Source organism: Aethalodelphis obliquidens, unplaced genomic scaffold, assembly GCF_003676395.1.
Source record: "Aethalodelphis obliquidens isolate GAN/ISIS:26980383/991018 unplaced genomic scaffold, ASM367639v1 scaffold29, whole genome shotgun sequence".
NCBI lineage: Eukaryota > Metazoa > Chordata > Mammalia > Artiodactyla > Delphinidae > Aethalodelphis > Aethalodelphis obliquidens.
In genome coordinates this window covers 2,584,679-2,611,061 of record NW_020837973.1, presented here as the reverse complement: position 1 = coordinate 2,611,061, position 26,383 = coordinate 2,584,679, and the positions used below count along the sequence as shown (strand labels likewise).

At 54.1% G+C, this 26,383-nt stretch overlaps 1 protein-coding gene across 1 annotated transcript; it reads right to left on the bottom strand.

Annotated features, from left to right (window-relative positions):
• Positions 1 to 2,636: 2,636 nt before the first annotated feature.
• On the bottom strand, positions 2,637 to 8,198 carry IRX1 (iroquois homeobox 1). Its single transcript, XM_027125469.1, has 4 exons — positions 7,663 to 8,198; positions 3,793 to 4,816; positions 3,367 to 3,439; positions 2,637 to 3,073 (listed from the first exon to the last, which is right to left on the bottom strand). Exons 1-4 carry the CDS (start codon positions 7,936 to 7,938, stop codon positions 3,016 to 3,018), a joined length of 1,431 nt encoding a protein of 476 aa, XP_026981270.1. The 5' UTR covers positions 7,939 to 8,198; the 3' UTR covers positions 2,637 to 3,015.
• Between the last annotated feature and the right edge of the window lie 18,185 nt (positions 8,199 to 26,383).

The window sequence follows — 26,383 nt, the reverse complement described above, 5'->3', positions numbered from 1 at the left end:
CTCCTCCTTACAGGGCTACTGCCACCCTCTGAAATTGTGCTGGGTACCGGTAGGGGAAGGTGGGAGAGAGCACCTCTGTTCACACAGAAAGTACCAGAAGAACTTCCACTTTGGCTTTAAAGAGAAGGGGGTTTCTATGTGCACTCCCAGATATTTCAGGTGCTGAAACACTGGGCTCATCAGGACCTCCCCATGGGGTATCGCACACCCCTAGGCGTTCACACCCTTAGGTGGCTGCAGTGGTTGGGAAAGATATAAACAAACAGCACACAAAGGACACAAATGCTTTTCAATGCTCAATTAAAAATTCATGTCTAGCTCTTCAATGGAGGAAAATTATTCTGAGGCTGGCAATCTGATTTCTTTGCAGTGAAGCTTTGGTCCCCAGGAGGGGGGCACGGACCCTTCACGACTTCTAGGCCACAGGGTTCTGAGGCCTCAGACCCCCCCTGGTGGCTCAGCCACCTGGGCGGCAGCATCCAGGGGTCCCAAATGTATTGGATAGAAAGAAAGAATGGAAATATGGGTTGAAAGCAGAAACACCTGCATGGACCATCCTATTTGATTCTGGGGTTTAGGAGTAAAGACAGTGGAACTGGGCCAGGGGCAGAGGACTCCATAGCCCACCTGAATCCCACCTGCTGCTTCCGGCAGTAGCTCAGAAGGGGTTTCCCCGCACGTTTTGGCCGCCAGAGCAGCTTGTCTGTGGGCCAAGAACGCACTTCCTCATCAGAGGAGCAGAGCACTGCTCCTCTAAGATCTAGCAGCACGCACTCGCCCAAGAACACAGGAGGCGTCGGGTCCCAGAGGTCAGGGTGGGACCCAAGGTTCTGTTCCAGAGCTCTGCAATGGGGAGCGGAGGGCCGCACTGTCCCCTGCAGTCCTAGCATCGAGGGCAGGCCAGAAGCTCCTCTCTGACTCGGCAAGGGACCCTGGGGACAACGTGGACACCCGGAGTGGAGCCTGGTTCTAGCCCTTCTCCCCAAACGCCAGCAGCCTACACAGTAGGCCCAGCAACACACACTCCCGATTTCAAACAAGTGGGTGGCACTCTAGAACACAGAGGAAGCCCCTCCAACATAATTCGAGGCTCGCGTCCACAGCACCCCCAAAGCCAAGGACCCCCAGATTTGGGGCCCTACCCCAGGAGCGAGATTGACGCCTCCACCAGAGCCCTATTCCGCTTGCGGCCCATAGAGGGCGCCTCGAGCACGTCCGTTCGGACTGGAAGCGGCTCCACCGCGGCCGCCGCCCGCCAGCCGGCCCTCGGCTCGGCTCCGCGGCCCGGCTCTCCAGCGGCTCCACGCTCCGTACCCGCGCGCCCCGACGTGCCGTCGGGCCACGCTTGCCGCGGCCGCCCCTTCGCACTTCCTCCCGCCTCTGGGGCGGCAAGCGGGGACCTTTTCCTCTAGACCGATGGCGGCGGGGGGAGGCGCTGGAGAAGGACGCGGGCGCGGGGGGCGGCGGTCCGGTGGGTGGCGCCCGCTGGTTCTGGGCACGAGCGCCCCTTTCCTCGCCGCAGAGGAGCCAGGGGCAGCCGGCCGCGCCTGGCTTTCTCCTCCCGCAGCCGCGTCCCTCGCCGCCGCGAGCGGCCCCGGGACAGCGGGTCCCGAGGGTCTCGAGGGCGAATCTGGGGCTCGGCTCGGGGTGGGGGAGGTCCTGTCCGACCCCGGGGACTCGGCCTCCTCCCCACTGGGCCGGGTACCTCCGCAGCCCCCATCCTCACTGGCAGTTTTAGAAAGCCTGCTTTCGCGGTGTTCACCAATTCAAGGGTCCTGCACCCTCTGGAAGTGCAGGCTGCGCATCCAGCTCCGCACGCCCCACGGCCCTCAGTCCTGACCAGTGCGGTTCCCGAGGCTCCGGGCCGGCTCCTTCTGCATTGTTTCCTACCATCACTCCAGCTACCTCCCAGCCCAGCGGCCATTTGGGCGTTACTGGCTCCTCGGCTCGCTCGCTGGGTGCGCCCAGTGCAGGGCGCATGAGTTTAAAGGGGCGTCCCTGGGAGACCGAAGCCCGCTCCCCTCTTTGTCACCCCCACACACTACTGCAGCCCCGTTGCTCACACGCCCAGAGAACCACAGAGCGGCATCCCTGGCAGGAGAGTTAAAAGAAAAAAAATTCCAATTTCTCCATGAGTGATTTAGCCAAATAACTAAAAAATACACTGAAAGCAAAATTTCATACTCCATTATGTCCTCATTCTACCTATGAAACGCCCCGACGCCACGATGCACCGCTGAGACAACTGGTTATAAACTGATTTCAAATACGAAGTCCTCCTTTGGGGAGAGGATTGGAAATTCTTTTCACTTTTCCCCCATCGTTGCCCACTTCAAAAGATCGTTTTATAAACTGCCTAAAATCAAACTCATTTATGTCTTGAGAAGGGCGTGTCCAGATAACTGTGTAAGAGTTGGAAAGAACTGAACTGCCAACAAGGACTGCCCTGGTGACATTAACAAACGCAACACCGATCAGGAGACTGAGAAGCACCCGCCTTTGGGGTGGAAACTCCCCCGGAGCTTCTTTCCGCAGCCACAGGCACTAGAGCCCTGCCACAATGCCAGGATTCCTGATTTCAGGATTGAGGACGTCCCCAGCGACACCCAGCCACACACAGCAGCAGGAGCAGTGGCCATCATTTCATTTAGTTTATTAGACAAAAATATATGATTTAGACAGGTTCGCTGACGCGCTATTTACAATCTGAAATCACTCTATATACAGAAGGAAAAAAAAAAAAAAAGACAGAAGCACATGGGGGCATTTACCGAACTGTAATCGCCCAGAGCACGGTGACGGCCCCCCGGGGCGGCGGGCAGAGGCCAGGCTGCCTGGACGCGAGCTCGGGCCGGACGAGCCCCTTTCTGCAGAAAGCGATGGATGGGAGTCCTTGACTTCGTTGCCAGATTTGCCCTTTACACCAGTTTGAAATATTTGTCTTGATTCCTCCCTCACCCCCTCCCTCCCGAACTTCTCCCCCCTCCCCCCGCAAAAGTAAAAGAAGACCCTGGATCAGGCTGATGGGAGGGCTGCTAGGATCCTCGGCGTCCCCTCCTGCGGGGCCAGCGAGCTGCAGGGGAAACACAGCAAGACAAGAAGAACACAGCGCTGTCAGTGGATGGAAGCTGGGACCCAGCATGGCCGGTGCTGCCAGCCAAGCGCCTGGGGGGCGGCGTGACCTGCCCCCGCGAGGCTCCCGGCTCGGGAGAAACCGGGGCGGACTATGCTGGCCCGGGCGCCCGGCTGGTGGACAGCGCCCCATCCACGCTAACTACGCGACCCCTCTGCCGCCTGCCACTGCTCAGCCTCCGGCCCCCGAATCCCCCTCGCCCCTACCCAGAGGTAAACACCAACGGCACTCACTTGTCGCGCACGGGCTGGAAGGGCGACTTTAACTGCTGTGCCGGCGAGTCCGGCCTGGGGATGAGGTCTCTCTCTGCGAGGGAGGGGAAGAGGCAGAGCGTTAGGGCCCAGAGACAGTGGGGGGAAGGGGTGCCGCAGAGGGGCACAGGCCTCCTCCCCCCCCACCCCGCCCCGTTCCTGGGAAGTGTCTCCAGGGAAACCTCCCTGCCTCCCCCGGGACAGGCCAGCGGGTAGAGCTCAGCTTTCTCGGGAGAGCCGGAGGGCCGTGGCCTCTCTCCTTGAATTCAGGCAGGGATTACTGCTCAACCCCGAGCTCAGCGGTCACCGCCTCTCACCCTCCGGGGCCAGAGCTCCCCTCCATCCCCAGCATCGCCCGGGCTCCGAATTACTGGCCTGGGGCAGGGCGGACGTCCCGGGGCGCTGTACCTGGGAGCGAGGGGCTGCTGCGGGACGAGGCCTTGTCGCCGTGGAGCACCCCCGCGGCCACGGTGACGGGTGGCTGCGGCGGCGGCGGCGGCGCGGACAGGTGCGGGCCGTGGGGCGCGCCAACGCCCAGGAAGGAGCGCACGTTGAGCAGCGAGCCCTGCGTGAGGAACGCGCCGTTGGTCCAGTTGGAGAACTTGCCGATGTGGCAGGTGTACAGTCCGTGGCTGGGCAGGAAGGCCGGGTGTTGCAGCGGCGCGCCCGCGGGGGGCCCGTGCGCGCCCGCATGGCCGGCGGGAGGCGGAGAGGCCTTGGGCGCGCCGTCGGGGCTGGTGGCCGTCTCGGCCAGCGACCAGATCTTGGGCTTGCTGTGCGGCGCGCCCTGCAGGCCGCCCGCCGCGGCGCCCGGACTCAGCAGGCGCGTGCTGCCAGGCTCCGGGACCTCCTTGGCCAGGCCCAGGGGGGAGTCTTGGGGCTTGAACGTGTCGGCGGCCGCCAGCGGCGAGCCCTGGTCCCGGGCGAGGGCGGCAGGCGCGGCGGGCGCGCGCGGCGCCTCGGCTTTGTCCTCGTCATCCTCGTTGCTCTGGTCGCCGTCGTGCTCGTCGATCTTGTCGATGTCGATGCTCTCCAGGTCGATCTCCTCGTCGTCCTCAGCCTTCTCAGGGTCCCCCTCGGTATCGCTTCCGAAGAGAGTGCCGTCCTCCTGGTCCTTGCTGCGCGCGCCCCACGTCACCTTGTTCTCCTTCTTGAGGCGCCGGCGCGCGTTGGCGAACCAGGTGGAGACCTGCGTGAGGGTCATCTTGGTGATGATGGCCAGCATGATCTTCTCGCCCTTGGTGGGGTAGGGGTTCTTGCGGTGCTCGTTGAGCCAGGCCTTGAGGGTGCTCGTGCTCTCGCGCGTGGCGTTCTTGGGCCGCCCAGGATCCCCGTACTGGAACTGCCCGTAGGGGTAATAGGCCGGCGCCGTGTGGGCGGCGAAGGTGGCGGGGTGCACCCCGGGGTTGTCCTTGAGCTCATACTGTGAACCCTGCAGCCACAAGGCCCAGCGAGAGAGTAGAGAGAAAGCAGGGGGAAGAGAGAGAAAGAGAGAGAGAGAAAGAGAGAGAGAGAGAGAGAGATGAGTCCCCCAAACTGGGAAAGTGGGAGGCAGACGCTCCCGCCGGCTCCAGAATGGGAAGCCTAGTCCTAATGCACCACCCGGGTTGGAAGAGGGGGTCAGACCAGAAGCTGCCTCCAGAAACTGCCCTTCCACCCATCATGGAGATATTTTTGTCACTCAAGAAAAGTTGCAGAATCCTAGAATCTCTAGGAGACCACAGCGGGAGCCGCAGCCCCTAGGATTTCCCTAGGCCGCCCGCAGGGCCCCCAGCCCCACCTCCCAAAACAACTCCAGAAGCCCAGGTGTCCAAGTTTATCTCACACTCGCTAGAGGGGAAAACCTTTTAACCAGGCTGATAAAACAGTTTCTCCAAACGTAGAGAACCAAGAGCCCAGGCCCCCTCCCTTTGACCCTGAGGGGGTCAAACAAAATAAACCATCCTGAGTTTTCTGAGAGTCCAAATCCACCAGCAATTTAAAATGAAAGCACACTCCTTTTAGCTCCCAAATTAACCTGCATAGAATGGCTCGCCCGCCCCGCACTTAAAGGTCTACAGTGGGTGACAGGTAATTTAACATTTTAATCCCGGCCATCACCAACAACAATAACAAAAACACCATTTGTTTTTTTTAAATACAAAAAGAGGGTTTATCCGGTAAAACATTAACGGGAGGGCCCTGAGCACCAACCGCGCAGAGCAGAACTGTTTCCTAGGCCTCTGCTCCGAGACTTTATCTCTCAAGTTTGACTTTGATCAGGAGCAAGTAAGCACAGACTGTTTGCAAGGCATTTAGAGGCCGTGATTTATTTGCAATCAATATTCTTTTTATCATCGGTAGTAAAACACAGCAAGTCAAATTATCCCATCAGGTTTTTTGGTAAATAACATTTTATCTTTCTAACAACCTCATTAGGCCTCATTATTACCATAAATTGCCCAGACAGACATTCACTCACAATTTTATCTTTTGGACTTCCAAATCCCCAACCGTAAAGGCTTGGAAACCTAGACCTAGAATTTGGGTTTGGATTTAGGCTTCCTTTCCAGGAAGCATCAAGAGACCAGGAGGAAACACATGCACACGTATATCTACCTTTGGGGGCGGGGTGGTTGGATTTCTATATAGTTTCCCCTCCGTAAAAGAGAAAAAAAAAACAAGCATCTCCCTTCCCAACCTCATTACAATGGGAGCAGATCCTCACCATAGAGGCCCCCCTCCCCTACAAACGCACGCGGGTTTCCCAACTGGCACACATCTGTATTCAAAATTTCTGTAAAAAAATTATAATCCTCCATGTAAAAATTGTCGAGTTGTTGTGTTAGCAGAGAGGGGAACCGGGACTCTGGAGAAAGTTGCAAAAAGCAGAAGATTTCTTTGACTAATTAGTTCGGTGGTCGAGGCCCAGAGACAAGGTTTCTCCGGCCAGATTTCGTTTTTGCCTAATCTTTGCAAAATGTACGTTGCACTTTTCTAATTATTTTCGTTGTAACTGTAAGGAAGACATTTCGGCCTCGTCTCTGCTGGGAATTCTTTTTGAAAGGATACCTTGTAAATCTCTCAACGCTTCCCCCTGCATCCCAGCCGCCAGAACAAAATGGGAGCTGATCTTTTTTGATAGCAACCGATCTGAAAGGCAGCTGGGGCCGCTTTCAGAGAAATAGGCTTTCTTTTCAAAACTACAAGAAAAGTTACAGGAAAACACACCGGCCGCTTTGCTCCTTTACTATTGTCGGGTATGTATTTCCTGCCTCTTCTTCGCGGAGTGGGGAGACGTGGCGGGGGTGTATGGGTGGGCGGGGGGGGGGTCCTCGCAAATTGCGTGACCCCGCGGGCAGCAGTGCAGGAGGGGTCTGCCTCCCCGACCCGCGCGCCCGGCGAGCCATTCCCAGAAGCCCGAAGTTTAAGGCAGACTTTGCAGCCAGACCTAGGAAAATGGACCCTTTAGATCAACGGCCCCGCGGAGCATGAAATTTGCAGCCCCCGACTCCTCCATGTGACACCCACTGGGGCAGGAGCCTAAGAGGACAGCATTTATTTTAAGCCCAGGGACACCGCTCTCTTCAATCCTCCATTATGCAACACAGGAAGAAAAGTGCTTTTCTTTCGGTGCAAATGAAATGAAAACTTTGGCAACTTACGAAAGTCAAAGCAAACACCATTTCAGACGCCAACAATCCTTTCGCCTTCATTTTTTGTTTAATTTCAAATTTGCGCTCAAGCCTCTAAGAGACCCCTCGGCCTGTCGGATCTCCATTGTTAGGTTTATTTTGACCGCCTCTACTACGCTTTAAAAGGTTCAGATACAACTGCAAGAGCCCTGCCAAAGAGGGAGAAAATCGAGTCTCCCTGGCTCAGCCCAAACGCTGAAATATGGTCGCGCCAGCGGGGCCCGCGGGCCGGGAAGGGGCGTCCAGTAAACCGGGCCGAGCCGCCCCGCCGCCACCGAGCCAGTGGCGCCGGGCGAGATTGGCCCCGACCTCCAGCGCCGGCCGCGCGCCCCGGGCCTGCTCCCGCGGCCTGCCGACTCCCAGCAAGACCCCCTGCGCAGCCCGAGCCTCCCACCTCCCGGCTTCCCGGGGCGCGTGGCGGGGCCGCTCCCGGCCGGCCTCTTCGAGCGCCCGCGGCCAACACCTCCTCGGCCCCGCCGGCAGGGCCGATCCGGCGCCCGCTCTCGCCTCCCGCGCCCCGAGCTGCCCCGGGACCCGGGACCCGGGACCCGGGACCCGGGACCCGGGCCGCGTGCTGGGCGCCGAGCAGGCCAGGCTCACTCACCATCTGCGAGAAGAGGCTGAGGTCCGCGGCGTAGGGCAGGAAGGCGCTGTAGTTGGGCGCGCCCGCGTACGGGCCGGCCGCCGCGTACATGCCCAGCACCGAGGTGACGGCGGCCGCGCCCGCGCCCGCGCCCAGCTCCGCCGCCCCGGGCCGGCCCGACGAGGCGGCGGCGGCCGCCGCAGCAGCCGCGGCCAGCACTCCCGGGCGCTCGCCGCCGTAGGCGCCGGGCCCCGCGGGGCTCAGGTACTGAGGGTAGCCCAGCTGCGGGAAGGACATGTCCGCGGACTCGGTGGCGGCGGCGGTGGCGGCGGCGGGCAAGTATTAAAGGGTGGAGGGGAGGGGGGGAAGCGCAGGGGGCGGGGGAGGCGCGGTTTGGGGAGCGGGCCGCCGGCCGGGCGCGCTCGGGCCGGCCCGGAGGCGGGGGCCGGTGGCTGCTCCTCGGCCGGGTGCTCGCTGGCGCCCGGCTCCCGCCTGCGCCCGGAACCGCGATCGCGCGCCGACTGCGGCGGCCGCCCTCCGCTCGGCGGCGGGGCTTTCAGACACAATTTGAAGTTGATGCTTTGATTGGCATCCCCTTGAGCGCTGGCCCCGCCCCCGGCTCCCCTCCTGCCCCCTCCCTGCCTCCCGCCCGCCCTCGCCGGCTGCTCCCGCCCCTGCCGGCGAGCACGTGGTGCCCAGCGCCGGCCGGGCCACCTCCTCCCGCGGTGGCCGCGCGAGCGGCCGGGCAACGGGTGCGGGCCCGAAGGCCGCGGGCTCCTTCCCCGCCGGCCCCCGGGGCTGTCTGACAACCTGTCGACGCCGGTTTACAGCTGTCGGACACCGCAGCTGTCCGTTTCGCAGCCGAGGTGTGTCCTGCTTGCTCACAAAAAACACCTCGGCGCCTGCTTTTCCACCGTTCGGGCGGCGGGGAAGGGGCGGGCGGGAGCGCGATGACAGCCGGCGGGGAGCGGCCTCTCCTCCGAGGTCCATGCTGCCTTTGGCTCCCCGGGTCATCTTTGGCGGAAGTGCCACGAAAGCGGCGTGGAGCGACACACCGACGCGGGCGTGGCGTCCCCGTGGCCCCCACTAGGTATTAACAGGTCATCAGGCAGGGGCTAGGCTGGCCTCGCTGCACTTGGAGAAGCGGGAAGCGTCCGATCCCTGCAGGCTTTTCCAATTGTGAAAACTTTGAGAAAGGGCAACCCCAGCTGGGAAGCCACTAGCTTGGGGGAAGCAGATGGTCGGTTCTTGGGGGTGAGGGGAAAGGACCATTTTTCTTTGCGGAGGAAGGACCACTGCGGCCGGGAGGGAAGCAATCCGCCCCCACCCCGGTGATGGGAGAGGCCAGCCTGGCCTGGACCCCCTCGTTTGTCCACTAGGTGAGCAACGGCAGGAAGTAAACTTGTGTGGAGCGCGCCGGCCCGAGGCGGCGCCGCGACCAGGCCGGGGACCCGGCTTCCCTCTCCTCCCCCCGCCAGAAGAGCGGCGAGCGACCCGGCGGGGCAGAGCGCGCGCTGGGAGGTGGCTCCGGATTGCCTGGGGTCCCGTGGGGCTGGGGCACAGACGCCGAGGGCAAGGTCCTCCTCGCCTCCCTGTGTCCTGGACCTCTCGGGCAGGCCGCTTCTGCGCTGCGCTCAGTGGCTTGGTCCTGGAGGCCGGGGGGGGGGGGGGAGCGCACCCAGGGTACCTGCCTGGCCCCCCGGGGCCGCTTTGCGCTCCATCTCCTAAGCTGCAGCCGGCGCCAGGCGTGTACTCCCTGCTGCTGCGTTCGGGCACGCGGAACCCGGCGGGAATTTCATCCAGGGACCTGGGTGGTGGCCTCGTTTGGGGGCCGTTTGGGGCAACAGAACTGAGGCCATGCCCCCAGAACGCTGTGATGCTGGTGACCTGGGCCACCTGTACCCTGGACACCGACCCGATCACCATCCTCTAGTTCCCTATTCCAGCGGCCCCAACCTACTAGGTCCAAGGACTCCCCGAGCATCAGGAAAGATCCCGTTTCCCCCATCTGGGGGCCTGAGGACAGTCACAGAGCCACCACCTATAATTAGCGACAATAACGCCCATAATAGTAATTACTAATTACCAGCTGTGTAATCAGGCTTTATTTTCTGTGTTCAGAGTCAGGTTTTCTTCCTGTTCATAACGTCCTCCCTCTTCTCCAACCCCTACCCCCACCCCACTAACCAGTCCCTGCTCATGCCAGAAACCCCATGCAACTGCCTGGGCTCCTTTCCTGCTCTGACAGCTTCTGGGGGGCCGCAGGTGGTCAGTCCTGCTCTGGGAAGCCCCTAACCACAGCTTCCTCCTGCTGCCCAGCCCGCCACCCTGCACTGCCCAGCTCCCTCTCCCCCAACTCCCTCTCCCCAAAACAAACCGACTGGCCATCCCCACTGCTGTCCTGTTTAGCAAACTCCAGTGTCACATTTCACGGTGACAGGTAAATACAGGTGAGATAAGCCCTCTTGTGTGACTTGGAGAACCAGGTGGAATGTAAGCCCAGAGAAAATACTCAGTGTCAAGATTCAGCCACAGGGATGAATCACCTGCCCACCTCCTACCTGCAACAGCCCACCTTGACTCCCATCACACTGTAGCCCTCACAACCTGGGGGGAGATGGAGGGAGACAGGGCAGCAGCCTTTGTCCTGACCCTCAACCAGGCCAGTAGTGCCACCCACTGTGCCTGGTCTGTGCCACCTCCTTTCTGGTCATGAAGTGATTGTAGGTTCCTGAAGGCACCTGGGAGGTGAGTGGGAATGGCACACCAGAAATGGTGCCTGAGGATAAGGAGGTGATGGGGGAACTAGTACCAGAAAGGCCTGTGGCTTTGCTCCCAGGGAGCCCTGGAGAGGTGCCTGTGGCCTTTCTCTTTCCCTGAGGGGTCAGGTGCTGGGATCCTAATGGAGCCTGGCAACCACCGCTCCCCATCTCTTCCCTGCTTTCTCCTTGGCCCTTTACCCCAAAACTTGCACGTGGAAAACTAGGAAGCAACGTCAACAAAAATTAAAATTAAAATTAAAAAAGAAGAAATCTGCTTCCCATCGTGGAGGGGGGAGGGGAAGAGAAGGATCTAGAGACCTGCTGGCTCGACGTCTTCCCACCAGCCCTCTACTCATTTTTATCATCAAGCGGTCCAGGGGGGCCCAGGAAGGCCCGGGGTGCCTGAGCCAAGACAGCAGGCCCTGTGCCCGGACCTCGGGCTGACTTAAATACTGCCTAATGGATCCAGAACTTTCCCCAAAGAGGCCGGCCCAGTGCACCACCTAAGCCCTCTGACGTCCAGGGCTGTCACTCTGGTGGCCCAAAAGGCGCGGGGTCAAGAGACGGACCAGCCTGGTCCTGCGCCCGGACCCGCGGGCACCGGAGGGGTACGCAGGCTGCGGGGCTTCGGCCACCCCGCTGTCGAAAACCGACAGCCTGGGGCCCTGCTGCTCAGGATGGGTGACTGGGGAGAGACCCGCTTCTCAGATCTTCAACCACCGTCCCCGCCTCGCAAGGGGTTGCTCAGGCAGGCCGGGCCACTGGTCTGGAAGCCTCGCCGACCTGAGCATCCCCCGACCCTGTTGCCACCGGTCTTCACTGAGCCGGAGGCAGGGCCTGGGAACGGTGCAAAGCCAGACCTAGGGGTCGCTGCGCGGCCGAAGTGGAGCTCCGCCCGGGCGGTGTCCTGGCTTGGGTCTGGGAGCCCTGTGCTCAGTAAGGACCCCCACTCAGGGACCCGCGGCAGTTGGCCCCATCGCAGGCGCAACCCCGCGGAGGTCAGCAGGGGCAGTTGCCGGGACCCTTTGGCTGGAAGGCCCGGACCCTCTGCGCGCCGCAGCTGGAACGTGGGCCTCTGGGTGCACTCGTGTGTGTGTGTGTGTGTGTGTGTGTGTGTGTGTGTGTGTGTGTGTGTGCGTGCACGGCGCTTGTGTGCAGACTAGGCTCCGGAGGGAGGTGACTCTGGTGGGGGGGGGGAGAGGGCCCGGGGATGTGTACCGGGCGGGGCGGGGGGGCGGGGACGGAGGTACTGATGCACGTTGCGTGTTTGAGCCAACTCGATGGAAAGTTTACTCGCTCCTTTTCATTATTGGGGGTGGGCGGTGCTAGTTTTCTAATAGGGAATCGTTATCACCAATCCGAAAAATACCGTGTCCTTTTTCTTTCCCCAGCCCCTCGATAAAAGTTCATCCAGCTCTCTTTCCTCCCCCTGCCCCCCACATATTTACATAAGGATGAGATTAAACCAACCAAACGGCATCCTCATTTACAATTTCATTTCTTCTGAAATAATTCTCCACCGATTTTGAAGCGTTGCTGACCTAGGTCTCTGAAGAAGAGGAGGAAGCTCGTGGGGAAACAGCCCACTCCCTGGAGCCATCACAGACCTGCCTTTGGCGCCGAGAACCGGGCGACGCAGATCCGACTCGGGGATGCAGCCGTCGTCGCCTTGACCTCATCGCCTGCCTTTCAAAATGGCCATTACTTTGCAGATGCCAGGGCTACAGCGCTGGGCCGCAGCTCGGTGGCAGGGCGGGGCGGCCTGACCCTGGTCCGCGCCTCGCGACTACGGCCCGTCCACCCGCCCCGAAGCTCGCACCCTGATTTTTGAGTCTTGTTAAACACTCATATAAGACTTAGTTTCTCCAGCGAGATCCAGCCAGAAAGCCACCCGCTTGGCGACAGCGAGGCGAGTGTCAAACAGTCCCGGGCAGCTGAGACCCTCTCCGGAGCGCCCAGCTGTAACCCGGGCGCCCATGGGCGCCAGGCCAGGAGGTGGGTCGGGCCGGCGACTGTGATGCCGCGGCCCTCTCGACCCCGATCCCTGTGTGCCGGGCCTGCCCGCTCCTGCCGCTGCACGCTCAGACCCACGCGGGGGCCCGACCGGGGACACCCCTGGTGCCTCCTGGCCAAGAGTAGCACCCAGCTAAAGTCCTGAGCGCGCGGGACTGCGGAGACCCCGCGGCGAGACGTGCGCGCCTGGGCAGAAGTAGCCCAGGGGGCCCCGCGGAGGAGACGCCAGGAAAACCAGGGGAGCAAAACGCCCAGAGGCAAAGGACGCGGGACGGTGACATGCTCAGGGCAGTGCCCCGCACGGTCTCCCATGCAGAACGAGTGTCTGGATGTACTGGGGGCTTGGCTCCCTGGAGCGCGGCGGGCGGGAGGGCGAAGCGTGGTCCGGCGCCCGGAGCCTCCCCAACCGGCCTGCGTTTCCCAGGGTAGACAAATGGGCCACGGTGGCCCGGCCTGGAGTGTCGCGACGTCGCCGTCCCCGAGTGTCGGAGGAAGTGAATTACATGCGTGCGCACACACGTAAATATTTTATAAACCGCCCCTTAATTAACCAGATTGTTCCCGTTAGGCCTCCAATATGAGCCACGGCAGTGGTGTGCGGGTTTGCAGGGTTTATAATTTGATGTCACCAGACGGTTGCGCGGGGGCAGAGGTGCGATCGCCGTGCCAGCTGCACTTGTATTTATTTGTTTTTCTCCTGTGTTCCTGTAGGGCGCCATTATGCAGTTTTTAATTAGTTTGTGTTTGTAGTTCACCCGTCCCAAATCAATGCCATCCCGGAGCACGGCGATGTAAATTCTCGCAGTACAGGTGTAGCTGCCTGCTCGGGAACACGGGGAAGCGCGTGTCTGACAAATGAAAGCCGGGCGGCCGCGCAGCCGACTGTCAGCTCTCGGCAGCCGAGAGGCGCAGATCAAAGCCATAGGGGACTTCTGCGCCCCCGGAGCGCCTCGGTGGCGGCGGCTCCTAATGCCATTAGAGGGAGGCGGGCCGAGCACGGCGTGGGGGACAAAGTGACTTTTCATTTTGCTTAAGTCCTGGGTTTCCTGGGCCGGCGCGGGCCTCCGGCGCGCCCTGGGCATGGGGCCTAGGTGGCGCGGGGGACCCTGCGTTAGGCTCGCGCCCCGGACGCCCGGCTGTGCGCGCGTGCACGTAACTAGCGTAGGAGGTAGGTCGCTGCGACTTCCTGTGGGGTTCCGCAGCCTTTCAACACAGAACCCAGAGCTAACAGCCCGAAAACCTCGGGAATCCCCAGGCAGGAGAACCTTACCTCCACCCCCAGGTCCTGGTAGTTTCTCTTCTTGAAATGACCTCTGTGCAGTGCGAGTACATCTATTCTTCCAGCCACCAGGGAATTCTTCTAAAGCTTTTTTTTTTTTTTTCGGTCGGGAATAAGAGATTGCTCGTCTTTAACTAGACCACATAGAAATTATGATTCAACAGCAGTGTGTATTTAATTAGAGTAATCTCACTTGAATTTAATTACCTAGTGAATTATTTGTTTAAAAGGTAGAACGTCTTGTTTGCCAAGTGCAGTGCAGACCTCTGATAAGAACTTGCGTTATAAGGACATTACAGTTTAAAAGCAGTCATGTATTAAGGCTTATATTTTAACTCTTTGAGTGTGTAACCGTTACTGTACCACTCAAACACCAACTACCATCATCGCGGGAAGGATGTGGGGAGGGCAGAGGCGTCCTATTAGCCAAGCAGAGGTTCTTTTCTCTCGTGTGCACATGTCCCCTTTGAAATTAATATCCTCCAACGTTTCCTCATACAAGTCTATTTTTAAACTTATTTCATTTTTCTTTCAGACGCGTTTTTTTGTTGTTGTTGTTCCCTAGTTCCAGATGATAGGTGCCTATTAGAAGACTCATTTTAAGATTAGTATTTGCAGTGAAGTGGTGCATCCTTCAGGAAAACTCCAGCCCAGTTCCTCTGGGCCCCTGAGGCATCCACACTAGCTTCAGGAAGGCTTTCTGGGGTCATCGAAGTTTAGAGGAAGGGAAGCTACGGTGGCCCAGACTATCATCTCATTAATGCCTAATTCCTAAATTATGGAAGGATTTCATTCTCTCTTGTTTTGCAAAAGCAAGAGCAAATAATTCCAAGCCATGCCATCCTTTCTGATGGGCTCTGAAGTTGACTTGTCTCTGTCTATAACTGTAGCACTGGTTGCAGCTCATACAAAGTTTATGACTGGGGTCGCTGGGGAGGAGTGTGACCTGTTGGAAATCTAACAGGATGGCTGTTTTCTGTGGTCAAGTTACTGCAGCATCAGACGGCTTCGTTGCCTCCTCTACCCTGTGTGATGGACAGAATTTTCTGTCCCTGTGTTGTGGAATTTCAGCAGAGAAATGTATATATGGAATGAGGGGTGGGGGTGGCCCAGAGAGTGTTTCACCCTCTCACTAAAGAGAGAATAGGAAAGAAGAACAAATCGAATACACTTGGTTGAATTCCACTGTTATTTTCATCAATGGCTCATTCATCAAATATTTACTTTAATTGCAGGTTTGGGCAGTATTCTCACATAAATATTAAATATTAATAATATAGTGTTCAACTAAGTAGGAATGGGCTTAAGAGAAAAATACAACATTTTGATAAAAATTATTAATTTGTTTTTTTTAGAGTCCCTAATGTTTATCATAGCTATGCATTTTAAAAGTGATGCTTTGACAACCAGTAGTGGTTAAATTATAATATAAACTTAATCATATTAAATTATGGTTACAGTAGCATCTTTCTTCCTAAGAAACAGATCTACATGAATACCTATTTTCAACTTAGTTATAAATTTACTTCACATATTCTTCCAAATAACAACTGACAATAACAACAAGAAAGGAAATGAGATAATAACTTAGGGATGATAATACCTTTCTTAGGTCTGAGTAAATCCAAAGATGATTTTCTAGTAAAACCCTCAAAGAAAATGGTATGTGAAGGATAGAAGAAGGGAAATACTAAATGGCATATTTATGTTGGGCTCTTCTAAAAATGTTTGAAATTTAGACCAAATAGTATTCTATCTCCCATGTGTCCCTCTCAGCCCTTAATCACTTATATTGTTAAAGATAAAACCTACCTACAAGAAATACCTTTTTAAAATACCAATTGATAAATACAGGTCCACATAACATCCTAGGTAGAAAGTTTCATCTTTCATGCATAATGTGTGGACTGGAAGTCACTGGCTGATAGGTTAAAATCTGTTCATTTAAGGAGCATCCGATCAACAAAAATGCCCCACAGAGGACTCTTTGGGAGTTCAGGAGACAGTTTCTCGAAGTTCTGAAGATATGCAGAGTCCACCAGCATCTTCCAGGACCATTCTCATAGAAGAACAAAACTGAGGGTATGAAACGGGTCTAAGGGGAGAAACCTAAAATATCCCTAGACCAAGGGGTCCCTCATCTGCTTTTGCGCAGACGTCACCTCACACTATAAGGTCACCCAGGGCTGTCTCCAGAGCTGCTCCAGAGTTCAGGGTGTTTGGCCGGAGCTCTGCCAACTCCATCCCTCCTTTGCCCGTGCAAGTAAAACTGCACAGAGAAGCCTCAGGCCTCTCGACTTTGCATCATCTCTGGGGGTGTTGAGTGAGTATGGATGGAAGGTGGGAATGATGTGCAGAGAGACAGAAGAAGTGGAGGAGGGAAGGTTTTCTTCTCCCAGATACACTTCCAGAGGATCCTTTGACCCAAAGAACATGACACGCCCATGACCAAGGAGGAGGCCACTCTGGGCAAAGCCCCAGGTCAGGACACTTCCTTTCTCTAACCTCTGCACGCATGCCCTTCCCAAGCTCCTGGTCTCAGTGGCCCTCCTAATGCTCTCCTGCTGAGGAAGGTTGCCAAAATGTACTGTCTATGCCACCTACTCCAGTCTCCGGGGCTCCCTCCACCCTCCAGTGGAAACGCACATGGCCTGTGGTCCACCCTCCTGGGAATAAGCTCAGTGACTGGCAGGCTCATCATAGCTCCTGATTAGATCGAGGAGGGCTGTCAATGGACAGAGGTAGGTGACCTTAACCTCTTGTACAGGGGATATGACATTTTAATAGAGGACCATCCATGCATTGACCCAAAGGTCCTAGGAGAGATCCACACTCTGGATGGAGGACTGTGGGGGGAAGGGTGGCCCTTCCCAATCACTCTTTGAAGAAAAGAAGGATTAACACCCTCTTGGCCAATGATTGCTGCTTCTCAGATGCAGCTGATGGCAGAACCAAGTTTGAAAGAGACCTTCAGAATCCTGCCATCTGTCTTAGGCTGCTCCGGCTGCCATGACATAATACCACGGCCTGGGTGGTTTCAAAAAGGGAAATGTATTTTCTCACAGTTCTGGAGGCTGAAAGTCCAAGATCAAGGTGTCGGTGTGTTCGGTTTCTCCCTCCCTGGCTTGTAGACAGCTTCCTTTCTGTGTCCTCACGTGGCCTTTTCTCTGTGCCTGGGTATTCCTGGTGTCCTCTGTGTGTCCAGATTTTTCTCTTTAAGGATAACAGTCAGACTGGATTAGGCCCACTCAGATGAGCTCATTCTAACAGAAACACATCTTTAAAGCCCCATTTCCAAATACAGTCACATTCTGAGGTGCTAGGGGTTAGGCATCTTAAGGGGACACAATTCAGCCCAGAACACCATCCATGGCCACCTGTCCCTGCCGCAGCTCCAAACAGCATCAGGGGTTATTAGCTGAAGTTGCATCCATTTCTGACGCTGCAATACATCCTTCGGTTTGGAGGCAGAAACATCTTAAAGAAGCTCCAGAGTTTTCCCTTCTTCAATTTTGTAGACAACAAGGGCATCTCCATTAAAACCCAAAGTGTGTAACGTTCAGGAGGGTATTATATTCCCTGTATGAACACTTTCAGGTGTTGGTTATTATCAGAGGTTGAAATCTCCCACCCAGTTTGTTTCAAGTCTAAAAGGACTTTCCAGTTTACATGGTTCGTAAACTCTCTGGACAACGGCCTTAGTTGTGAAGCAAGTGTGTTCCGAGCCCGTTGTGACTTCTGCTTTGTCCCCACTCCTCCCAGGCCGTCGCAAGCTTAGGGGGCTGGCTTTGTCCCAGGAGGCTCTCCAGAGCCCTGCACCCTCCCTATAATTTATTGCAGGAAAATTTCAAATGTGTCCGTGAAACTTTGTTTCCCAGATTTCACTAAAGAGGAAAAGACTACAGTAGCTAAGCCCCTGACTCGAATTAGCCTGGGTCCCAAGGTCGAGGGTTAGTGTATGGACATACGTCTGTGATGGAGAAAGAATTTCCAGAAAAATGGAAAATTTGAGCCCTATTCTGTCTTTCATCAGCAGCTGCGCCTCCCTGCCAGGAGATGCATTATCAGCGTGGCGGTGAGGTGGTGGGAAAGCATCAGTGATCATTTTACAAGCTGAAGACCATGTGACATTATCTCTAGGGTTGAGTTAAGTGGTTTGTCTAAGGTCACTTAGACAGTGTGTAATAAATCCAGGATTAGAAACTTGGCACCCAGTTCAGCAGTGTGACGGGGACAGACAGACTTGTTGATCTCAGGATGTGACCCCCTTCCCACCCTCTCCTCCCAAGCCCTGTGGGAGCCCCTGCTGCCTGTGCTCCTGGGTCCAGCTGATCCTGCCTCAGGACCACCAGCAAGCAGCTGTTAGGAGCTCCTGACTCCTCCCTCCCTCCATCCCTTCCTTCCTTTTTACCCCTTCTTCCATTGTTCCCTTAGCAGCAGACATTTGTGGAGGAACCACTTCAAGAAATGGACGGTGTCACGTACTGTGGAGGACGCTGAGATACAGGAGACAGCTGTCTGAATACCTAAGCGTCTAAGGTCGGTTAGACAGTTTGGTGAGACACATGCAAACACCTAATTATTCCACGAGGCAGAAATAAGTGCAAAGAGGGATATGCTAGTTTTAGCTTTAGGCTCTCAGCTTCGAATTCCCTCCTACCTTTGGCTCTGTGATACTGAGCCCCACAAACCCCATTTCTGAAGCGCAGGTGTTTTTCCATTAGACTCTGCCCAAAGGGGATGCTTGCAGGGGTGCGCGGTGGGACAGAGCGCTGTTGGATGGAAGGAGCTTGTCCCGATCACATCCTGTGACTCTCAGCATCCTCCCTGGTACACTTCACCCCGGGAGCACCAGTCCCTCCCTGTAGCAGCAGCTGAGTCCCGTTTTCAGGTTTGCAGCCTCACAGGGTCAGCACATTGTGTTTCCTCGAGAGCCAGAGCCAGAGCCAGCGAGCAGTGTCTCTGCCCCAGAGGTCCGGGGTCCAGGTCTGTGGGGCCCCTTTAACTTTACTGTTTCTATCTCCTGGCCCTGGGGCAGCAGCTGCTTCCCACATCTGCCTCTGAGGTGCCCTGTTTTCTTTTTGCCTTTTCAATAAACTAGTTGGAACATTCTTGATACCGTGTTTGCTAGGGCGACCTTAACGAAGTGTCCAGACTGGGGTGCTTAATCAACAGAAATGTGTTCTCTCACTGTCTGGAGATTCCAAGTCCAAGACTGAGGGGTCAGCAGGGCTGGCTCCTGCTGAGGTTGTGAGGGAGAATGTGCCCCCGGCCTCTCTCCTACCTTCTGGAGGTTTCTGCTCATTTTTGGGGTTCCCTGGCTCGCAGATGCATCACCCTAATTTCTTCCTTCATCTTCACAGAGCTTCTCCCTGTGTGCACGCCGGGTCCAAATTCCCCCTTTTCACAAGGACACCAGTCATATGGGATTAGGGTCCAACCTACTCTGAGGTGACCTCATTTCAGCCAATTTCAGCTGCAAGGACCCTATTTCTAAATAAGGTCACATTCTGAGGTAACAGGGGTTAGGAATTCAGCATATGAATCTTGGGGGGGACACAATTCAACTCATAAAAATACCTAATTAAGAATTTGTCATATTAACTTTCCTCTGTCCAAATAACCGGGAAATTTCTCCCCACTGCCCTAGACCTGGACTGATGCCAGGGACCCAGACTTTAGGAATCAAAGGAGGTAGCGATCCGTTCTATCAACGAGGAGAGGATGCAGCCACCTGCCACTTGAACCAGGCATTGAAAGGTGACCTGGCTTGGGAAGGGTAAAGCGTTTGAGCAGAGGGTGTTCCCAGTGTGCATGACAGGTCCCAGAAGCCGTGAGCACGCCGGCCAGGCTGCAGCTGGCGTCGTCAGGGATGCAGTGGAAGTTGGGCTGCATCAGAGTGGGTTTCACGAGCGCATGATGAGTTTGGACTGTATTCTGGGCCATGAGGATATGTGGCAGGTATCTGAGGAACAGCAGGACACCCTTAGACGTGTTGGAGGAAATCAAGAGGCTGTGTAGGGCTGGGAACATCTCAGCCAAGGTGGCTGCCTGTTTGGGTACCCTGGGAGACGAAGTGTGAGCCAGGTCCATGCCCCCAGTGCCCAGGACCCCTGTGTCCCTCCTGGCTCCTCCTGAGTGCTCCTGTGGGTAGATGAGGAGGGGGTCCCTGGGGGGTCCGCTCAGGAGGACCTGGGGCAGGTGAGAGGCAGCTGACATGGGAAGGCTCTGCGGCCCTTCTCCTCGCCCTTTGGGCAAAAGAGCTCCATTTCCTCATTTTATGTCTTGAATTTCCAGGTAAGGTTTTGTCTGAACAAAGGGTTTTGTGCCTTAACATGAACGTGAAAAATCGTTGAAGCGCACGATTGTTAGGATTCTGATTCTCTTATCTTCACGTGATCTGAAGATGCAGAAACCTCCAACTGCTTGTGAAACCTGGCATATTTGCACACCTCCTTGCTGGTCAGATGCGGTGGGTTTTCTCTACAGGTCCGGAATGTACAGTCATATCTTTTATGACAGGATGTTGAAGAACTTGATTGATTCTTTATGATGTATAAAATGTTAAATTAAGCAGAAATGTGGAAGGACACAAATGTAGGGGGAAAATAATGCTGTCAAATAAAGGCAATTACTATTATTATCATTACTAATAAAGATGAAAATAATTTAATTGCAAGCCTTCCCCGGCATCAAAACTCCAGGCCATTACACAAAGACCGAGTTAATAGTTTCCTCATGAGGGCAGATAAATAGAGTGGTCATAAAGTAGAATAACGATCCTTCCGTGTGTGTTGTATCACAAAACTCCTGACTGACATGTGAAGGGGGAGCCGTTCAATATCACAGGAAAAAAAGTGATGTTTCTATCTAGATGGTTTCCTTGCTGACTCCATAATGCACACGTAATATATGCAAAACGTTATCATTGATTAGCATCTGCATGGAACAAACTCAATGTCAATTAGTCCATCAGTGCCCCTTGGAGTCCTCACTGGGAGATAGACCCTGTCACACTTCCAGGGGTTAACTTTGTTTCATCTAGAGAGAGGAAGGACGAAAGCGACTGTTGCAGTTTTGCTAACAGTTGGGTAGTTTACAGGCTCATCAAGTCTGTAGTCAATTTCTGGGCTGCTCACCCCTAACTTAATTATATCACAATGTAAACGGGTTATGTAGAAGTTAAATAAAAGAAGCTCCATTAAAACCCTGGCGTTCATGCTCAGCCCCCCAGGAAGATTTACTCTTATCAGAAGAGATGCGATTTTGTAGAACAGTGTGTTTGTGTAAGTGTCTCTGTCCACGCATAGAGATCTCTATCGTCACACAAGGATGAAAGCTTCTGCTTCCCGAGACTCACTCCGTGCTATGTTGGAGCGCTGTAAGCCCATAACGTATTTATTTCAAGGAGCTGATGGTTGTTGACTTTCTGCAAATTCTTCCCTGCCCCTTGAATTCCCTATTTAATTTTATCATCAAGCCAAGCCATCCGAGAAGAAACCACTCCTCTAAGCCTTACTACCGCCCACCTGAAATACAAACCTGTGAGTTTCCCAGAACTTTATTAAAATAAATATTGACTTCCCTGCCCAGAAGAATCACCCTTTATAACCCCTCCCCTACCCATCAGCTTGTTCACCTCCAAACTTGGTCCCTCCTCCGGTACCTCACTATCATTCATTCAGGTGCTTGTTTTTAATTCCTTCTTTCCATGGCTGCCTATATCCAGTTACTATGACCTGTTACTTCTACCTCCTAAAAGTCTTTCAGATCTAGCCTTGTCCCACCCCAACTCGAGCCCGTAGATTGTTACAAGGGCCTCCTGAGTCACCATCTTTCCGTCTTTCCGTGCTGCATGGGGTCATTTTACCAGCAGTTACATTCATTTCATTCCCCTACTGAAATATCCTTGGTTCGCTCTTGACCGCAGAGGAAAGAGGTCCATGTCCTTAGCACATCATATGTCACCCTTCATGGTTGGAATGTATACACTGAAGCTGGAAGGAATTGAGCAGCTGTGGGTCTCTTCTCCTATCTCCTGGAAGGTCTCTTTTAATGCAATTGAGTGTTTCCTTTAGAAGACAGAGTATCCCCAGTGAGATGTTAGATTTGGCATTTGTCTGGATCCAGCACTTAGTCCTCTGATTCCTTCCATTTTCCAACCCACAGTCTGAGCCCAGAATTGTCTTCTCCTTTCCAAGCTCATCTTTCATTCCTTGGTATTCATAATCCAGTTGGAAAACCCATATATTATCTTAAAATTCTAAAACTTCAGAATCCCTTGGAAAGCATGTTAAAATGTATGGTTCGTGCCTAGAAATCTTCTGATTCATTAGGTATGGAGTTGGGTCCAACATTTGAATTTTAAATAAATTGGATTGGAATTTGGTTGAGAAAACACATTTTATGAACAGCACATTTCATGAAAAAGAGTCCTAGTTGCACAGTTTGATCCTTCAACCCCAGTGAACTTCACAGCATTCTACTGCAGACCCTAAAGTCCGACTTGGATGCCTGGCCCTGACACCCACTGTCACTGATACCACCCACTCCACAAGTGCCTTCTGTTTCTCTGTTTGCTCCTTGTCTGCCTACTTTGCCCTTAATACCATCTCTCGCCCGCTCACTTCAGTGTCCTGATGAGCTCTGCTCTCAATCTAGGCGCCCTCACTGGAAACCCTCATTCACACTCTGGGCTTTTACCAGTGGTATCTCTCATTGAAATCTCAGCCAAGAGTTACAGAACCCAATACTCAACTGCACTGGACTCATCTTCACCCGACAACCTGCAGGTATACCTGCTTCTCTTCACATGTCTGTGGTCCTAGCAAAGGGTACCATCCTGCATGAAGTAGCTCAGATCTTGACAGCCAGCCTGACGCCTCCTTCAGCCGTCCACCTTCAATTCTGTCTTGTTCACCATCCATTTATTCAATGGTTATTTACTGAGCGCTCACCATATTCCTGGCAATGGGCCAGTTTTGGAGATACAATGGAAATGGAGAACAGGAGAGGTGGGTGTCGTCCTGCCCTCATGGAGACATGGGCACTGTGTGACTTTTCAGCTCTCTCTCCAAAGCATCTCTTCCTCTCATACTCCATTAAGGAGGTGCCCCTACCTTCCAGTGTGCCTGGGACAATTCCAATGTTGCTCTGGACAAGGTATTTCATTTGCTAGAATTTTCTATGTTGGACAATAAATTATATGGGCACCCTATCTATTAGCATTCTTTTTTTTTTTTTTTTTTTTTTGGGTATGTGGGCCTCTCTCTTTTGTTGTCTCTCCCTTTTTGGGACACAGGCTCAGCGGCCATGGCTCACGGGCCCAGCAGCTCCACAGCATGTGGGATCTTCCCGGACCCGTGCACGAACCCGTGTCCCCTGCGTCGGCAGGCGGACTCTCAACCACTGAGCCACCAGGGAAGCCCTATTAGCATTCTTTTACTTCGCCTGACATCTTCAGTAGACTGGATTATTGTCAGGGTTTCTGAAAAGATCTCCCTGCCTTCAGTCTGATTCCATTTTAACGAGTCTTCCATTCTGCTTCAAGGACCATCTCTTGACATCACAAACTGACGAAGCTACTCTCATCTAGTTACCAGTTATCAAGGTTCCCCCATTTCCTAGAGAGTTAAGTCCAGCATCCTGGGCAAGGTGTAAAGAGTTCCTGTCACCTTCTCGCTCCATCTGCTGTCTACCTTGGTAAGCCCTTTATTCTCCAGCTGCTTTGTCCACACCTGAGCCTCCACCACCTCCCGCTACCCCTGCCCTGTCTTTGCTTTCATCTGAGCATCCTTTTCCCCTTCCCAGGCTGATGAGCATTGCACATTGTTCACCCTCCTTCCTAGGGACCTTGTACCCCAGCCCCCACCCCTGAGTTTCTGGGGTGTAGTTCACCCTGCCTCTTTCAGGCGGCCCAGGAAGACACACCACACTCTATTACTATTACACATCTTAATTGTTTTTGTTTTTTAGTGATGATGTTGCTGAAATTCGGCCTCTGTACACCAGTGCTGGATTAAATCTCAGAGACAGAGATTTGGGTGAAGTAGAAAGAAATAGCTTTCTTGCTTTGCCAGGCAAAGGGGGCCACGGTGGGCTAACACCCTCAGGATTGTGTGTCCCACCCTGGAGCGGGTAGTGAGGAGTGTTATAGTGCTCAAGGAGCAGGGCGTGGTCAGCTCGTGGACGCTTTTCTGATTGGTTGGTGGTGAGGTAATTGAGAGTCAGCATCATCAACCTTCTGTTTCCAGCCAGTCTGGGGTCTACATGCTTGTGGGCATCAGACAGTTAACTTCTTCCACCTGTGGGCGTTTCAGTATCTGCAAAACAGCTCAAAAGACATGGCTCAGAATATTATCTATAGTCCATGAGGAAGAACTAAAGGTCCTTGACCTTGTTTAATGGCTAAGATATTATTATTTTTTCTTACTTGACTGTTTTCCTTTCTTTCTGCATTTTTTCATTTTTCTGATTAAATGCATTCTTTGACTAAAGTTTTCCTACAGACAAAAGGCAGGGAGAGGACATGGGTAGGGGTCTATTCTGGGAAAGTCTCATAGGGTCCTTCTTGGTTGTAATGGGAGCAACATACGTATACTTCTGTCATTAAAATTTTCATATAAAATAAAAATATCCCTTCACAGCCCCACCCCCTACCTTCCTCTGTCAATTCTCTGTTCCATTCCCAGAGGTAACCACTGTGCCATTCCTGTGGTTATCCTTTCTGCCCCCTGCACATTCACAGATAGACACATGCACACCTTGGGATGTGCCTGTGCATAGCTTTGCATGTGTCTTTGTGCAAGTGATACAGGCCCATCCTGATGATTGTCTGCAACTCAATTTCCCCTTAATGATGTCTTCCCTATTTTTCCAGGGCAGCACATACAGATCCTCACCACGTGTCAAACACCATTGCTCAGGATCCCAGAGTTGATTGAATTAGCTCACAATTAAAGAGCATTTCAATGGCATTCAATCAGTTATTAGTCCGAGTGGGGCTGTGGAGCAATCTTGCCCACATGCCTTCCTGCCTGAGTGAGGGCTCTCCTGGCTGGATGCGTTTGCATATCTGCTAAGGATCCTGTTGAGAAAGGTGCCCATGTCTCCTCCACGGTTGTGAGGGGAGCCCACCTGAGAACTGGAGGTGGCTCCTTGTGGGGAAGCCATGGGCCCTGGTGAGATGGGAGCCTCACTGCACCCTTTGGGGTGTTTGTTTGCCCCTGCTGGTGTCTGTCATGGGGAGGTCCAGGCAGAAGTGTGAAGGGTGCTGGGAACAGGGGACACCTCTGGATAGCCGCTCACTCCATAAAGGAAGAGGACAGGCAGATGGTGTTTGTGTGCAGGGGCCAGTCTGAGAACCGGGGATCCTGCTGTGGCATTGGTGTCCTGGGCAAGGCTCCTGGGGTCACCAGTAGACACCCAGGAACCTGGGATCCCATGTGTAAAGTGGGCAATCTGCAATGCACTGTATGCATGTCTCACACACACTTCTGCTTTGGGGCCCTGGACGGGGGTGGGGACATTAGGAAGGGATTGGCCCCAAATGAGGGAGCAGCTGATGTGCCTCAGGGACACCAAGGACTGGCAGGTAGAGGGGACTGATCCTGTGGGGAGTTGCTGAGGCTGGCACAGGGGGGCAGCAGCCCAGTGACCAGTGCCTACCTCGGGCTGCTCTGTCTGCTGGATCCAGAGCAGGGACCTTGCCCAGGACCCTGAGAGCAGAGGGCAGCAGGGAGACCCAGGGTCCTGGCCCCTGCATCCCCGTGGCAGGTGCTCTGTGAGCCTGTGTGGACAGAAAGCCCAAATCAGTCACATTTTAGAGTAGGTCAGTCAACAGCACATTCGTTTAGAAAAGCTACTTTAGTATTATTCATTTCAGACATGGGCGATCTATTTTAAAGTCTAATTCAAACCTTAAAATTCTTCACAGACTTTGGCTGGAGTCCTTGTCTAAAATATAAATGGCGTCATTTGCATTGCGCTCCTACACCATTATTTCTTTGTTTCCATTTTTCAGAGTTGTTATAATTCCTCCTGCCCTTGCGTTTATTCTCAACTGAGCAGGTCTGCTTTCCTCTCAAAAACTGACTTGAGCATCTGTTGCTGAGGGGTGTATTTTGATGATAAATTCATAAAAGCCATTCCAGGAGAATTCTACTTTTGTTTTCAGGGCAGGCATCCTCTGTTGTGTCTTTCCATACCTGCAGGGTGACCAGCACAGGTGAGGGAGGCATAGGGCAGAATTAATGACCTTCATAATTGTCTTAACAATTATGTTAAGACATAAGAATTATGTTAAGTATGTGTCAGAGACACACACTTAAAGGCTCAGTTTTGGGGCCAAACACTATGACATCAATGCAATTGACTTTAGAAAATGAAGTTATGGCTATAGGGCATCTAGATATAGGGGGGAATATACCTTAACACTAAGGGCCCCAAAAGACAAAACATTTGTTTCTTTAATCTGAGTTTCTTTGTGGTTGTGTACTGTCCTCTGCAATCTTATTTGGGGATTTATAAAATAGTCTGGCATTCTTCTCTTGGAATAGGCAGTCACCTCATAATTTTGTTTTCTCTGTTCACTAAACGGCATCAATGAACCACCAGCAGAAAGGTGAACTGGTTTCTGCTTCGAGTTCTCCCATTCACTGTGAGTTTGGTGTTTGGAATAAGATGACCA

What these genes read in the sequence shown, in the direction of transcription:
- IRX1 (XM_027125469.1), bottom strand. Translation starts at nt 7,938, where the DNA reads ATGTCCTTCCCGCAGCTGGGCTACCCTCAGTACCTGAGCCCCGCGGGG. An exon ending in CAGCAGCCCCTCGCTCCCAG is followed by an intron (nt 3,440 to 3,792) that starts GTACAGCGCCCC and finishes CCTCCCTCGCAG; the next exon opens with AGAGAGACCTCATCCCCAGG. An exon ending in TTCCAGCCCGTGCGCGACAA is followed by an intron (nt 3,074 to 3,366) that starts GTGAGTGCCGTT and finishes TTTCCCCTGCAG; the next exon opens with CTCGCTGGCCCCGCAGGAGG.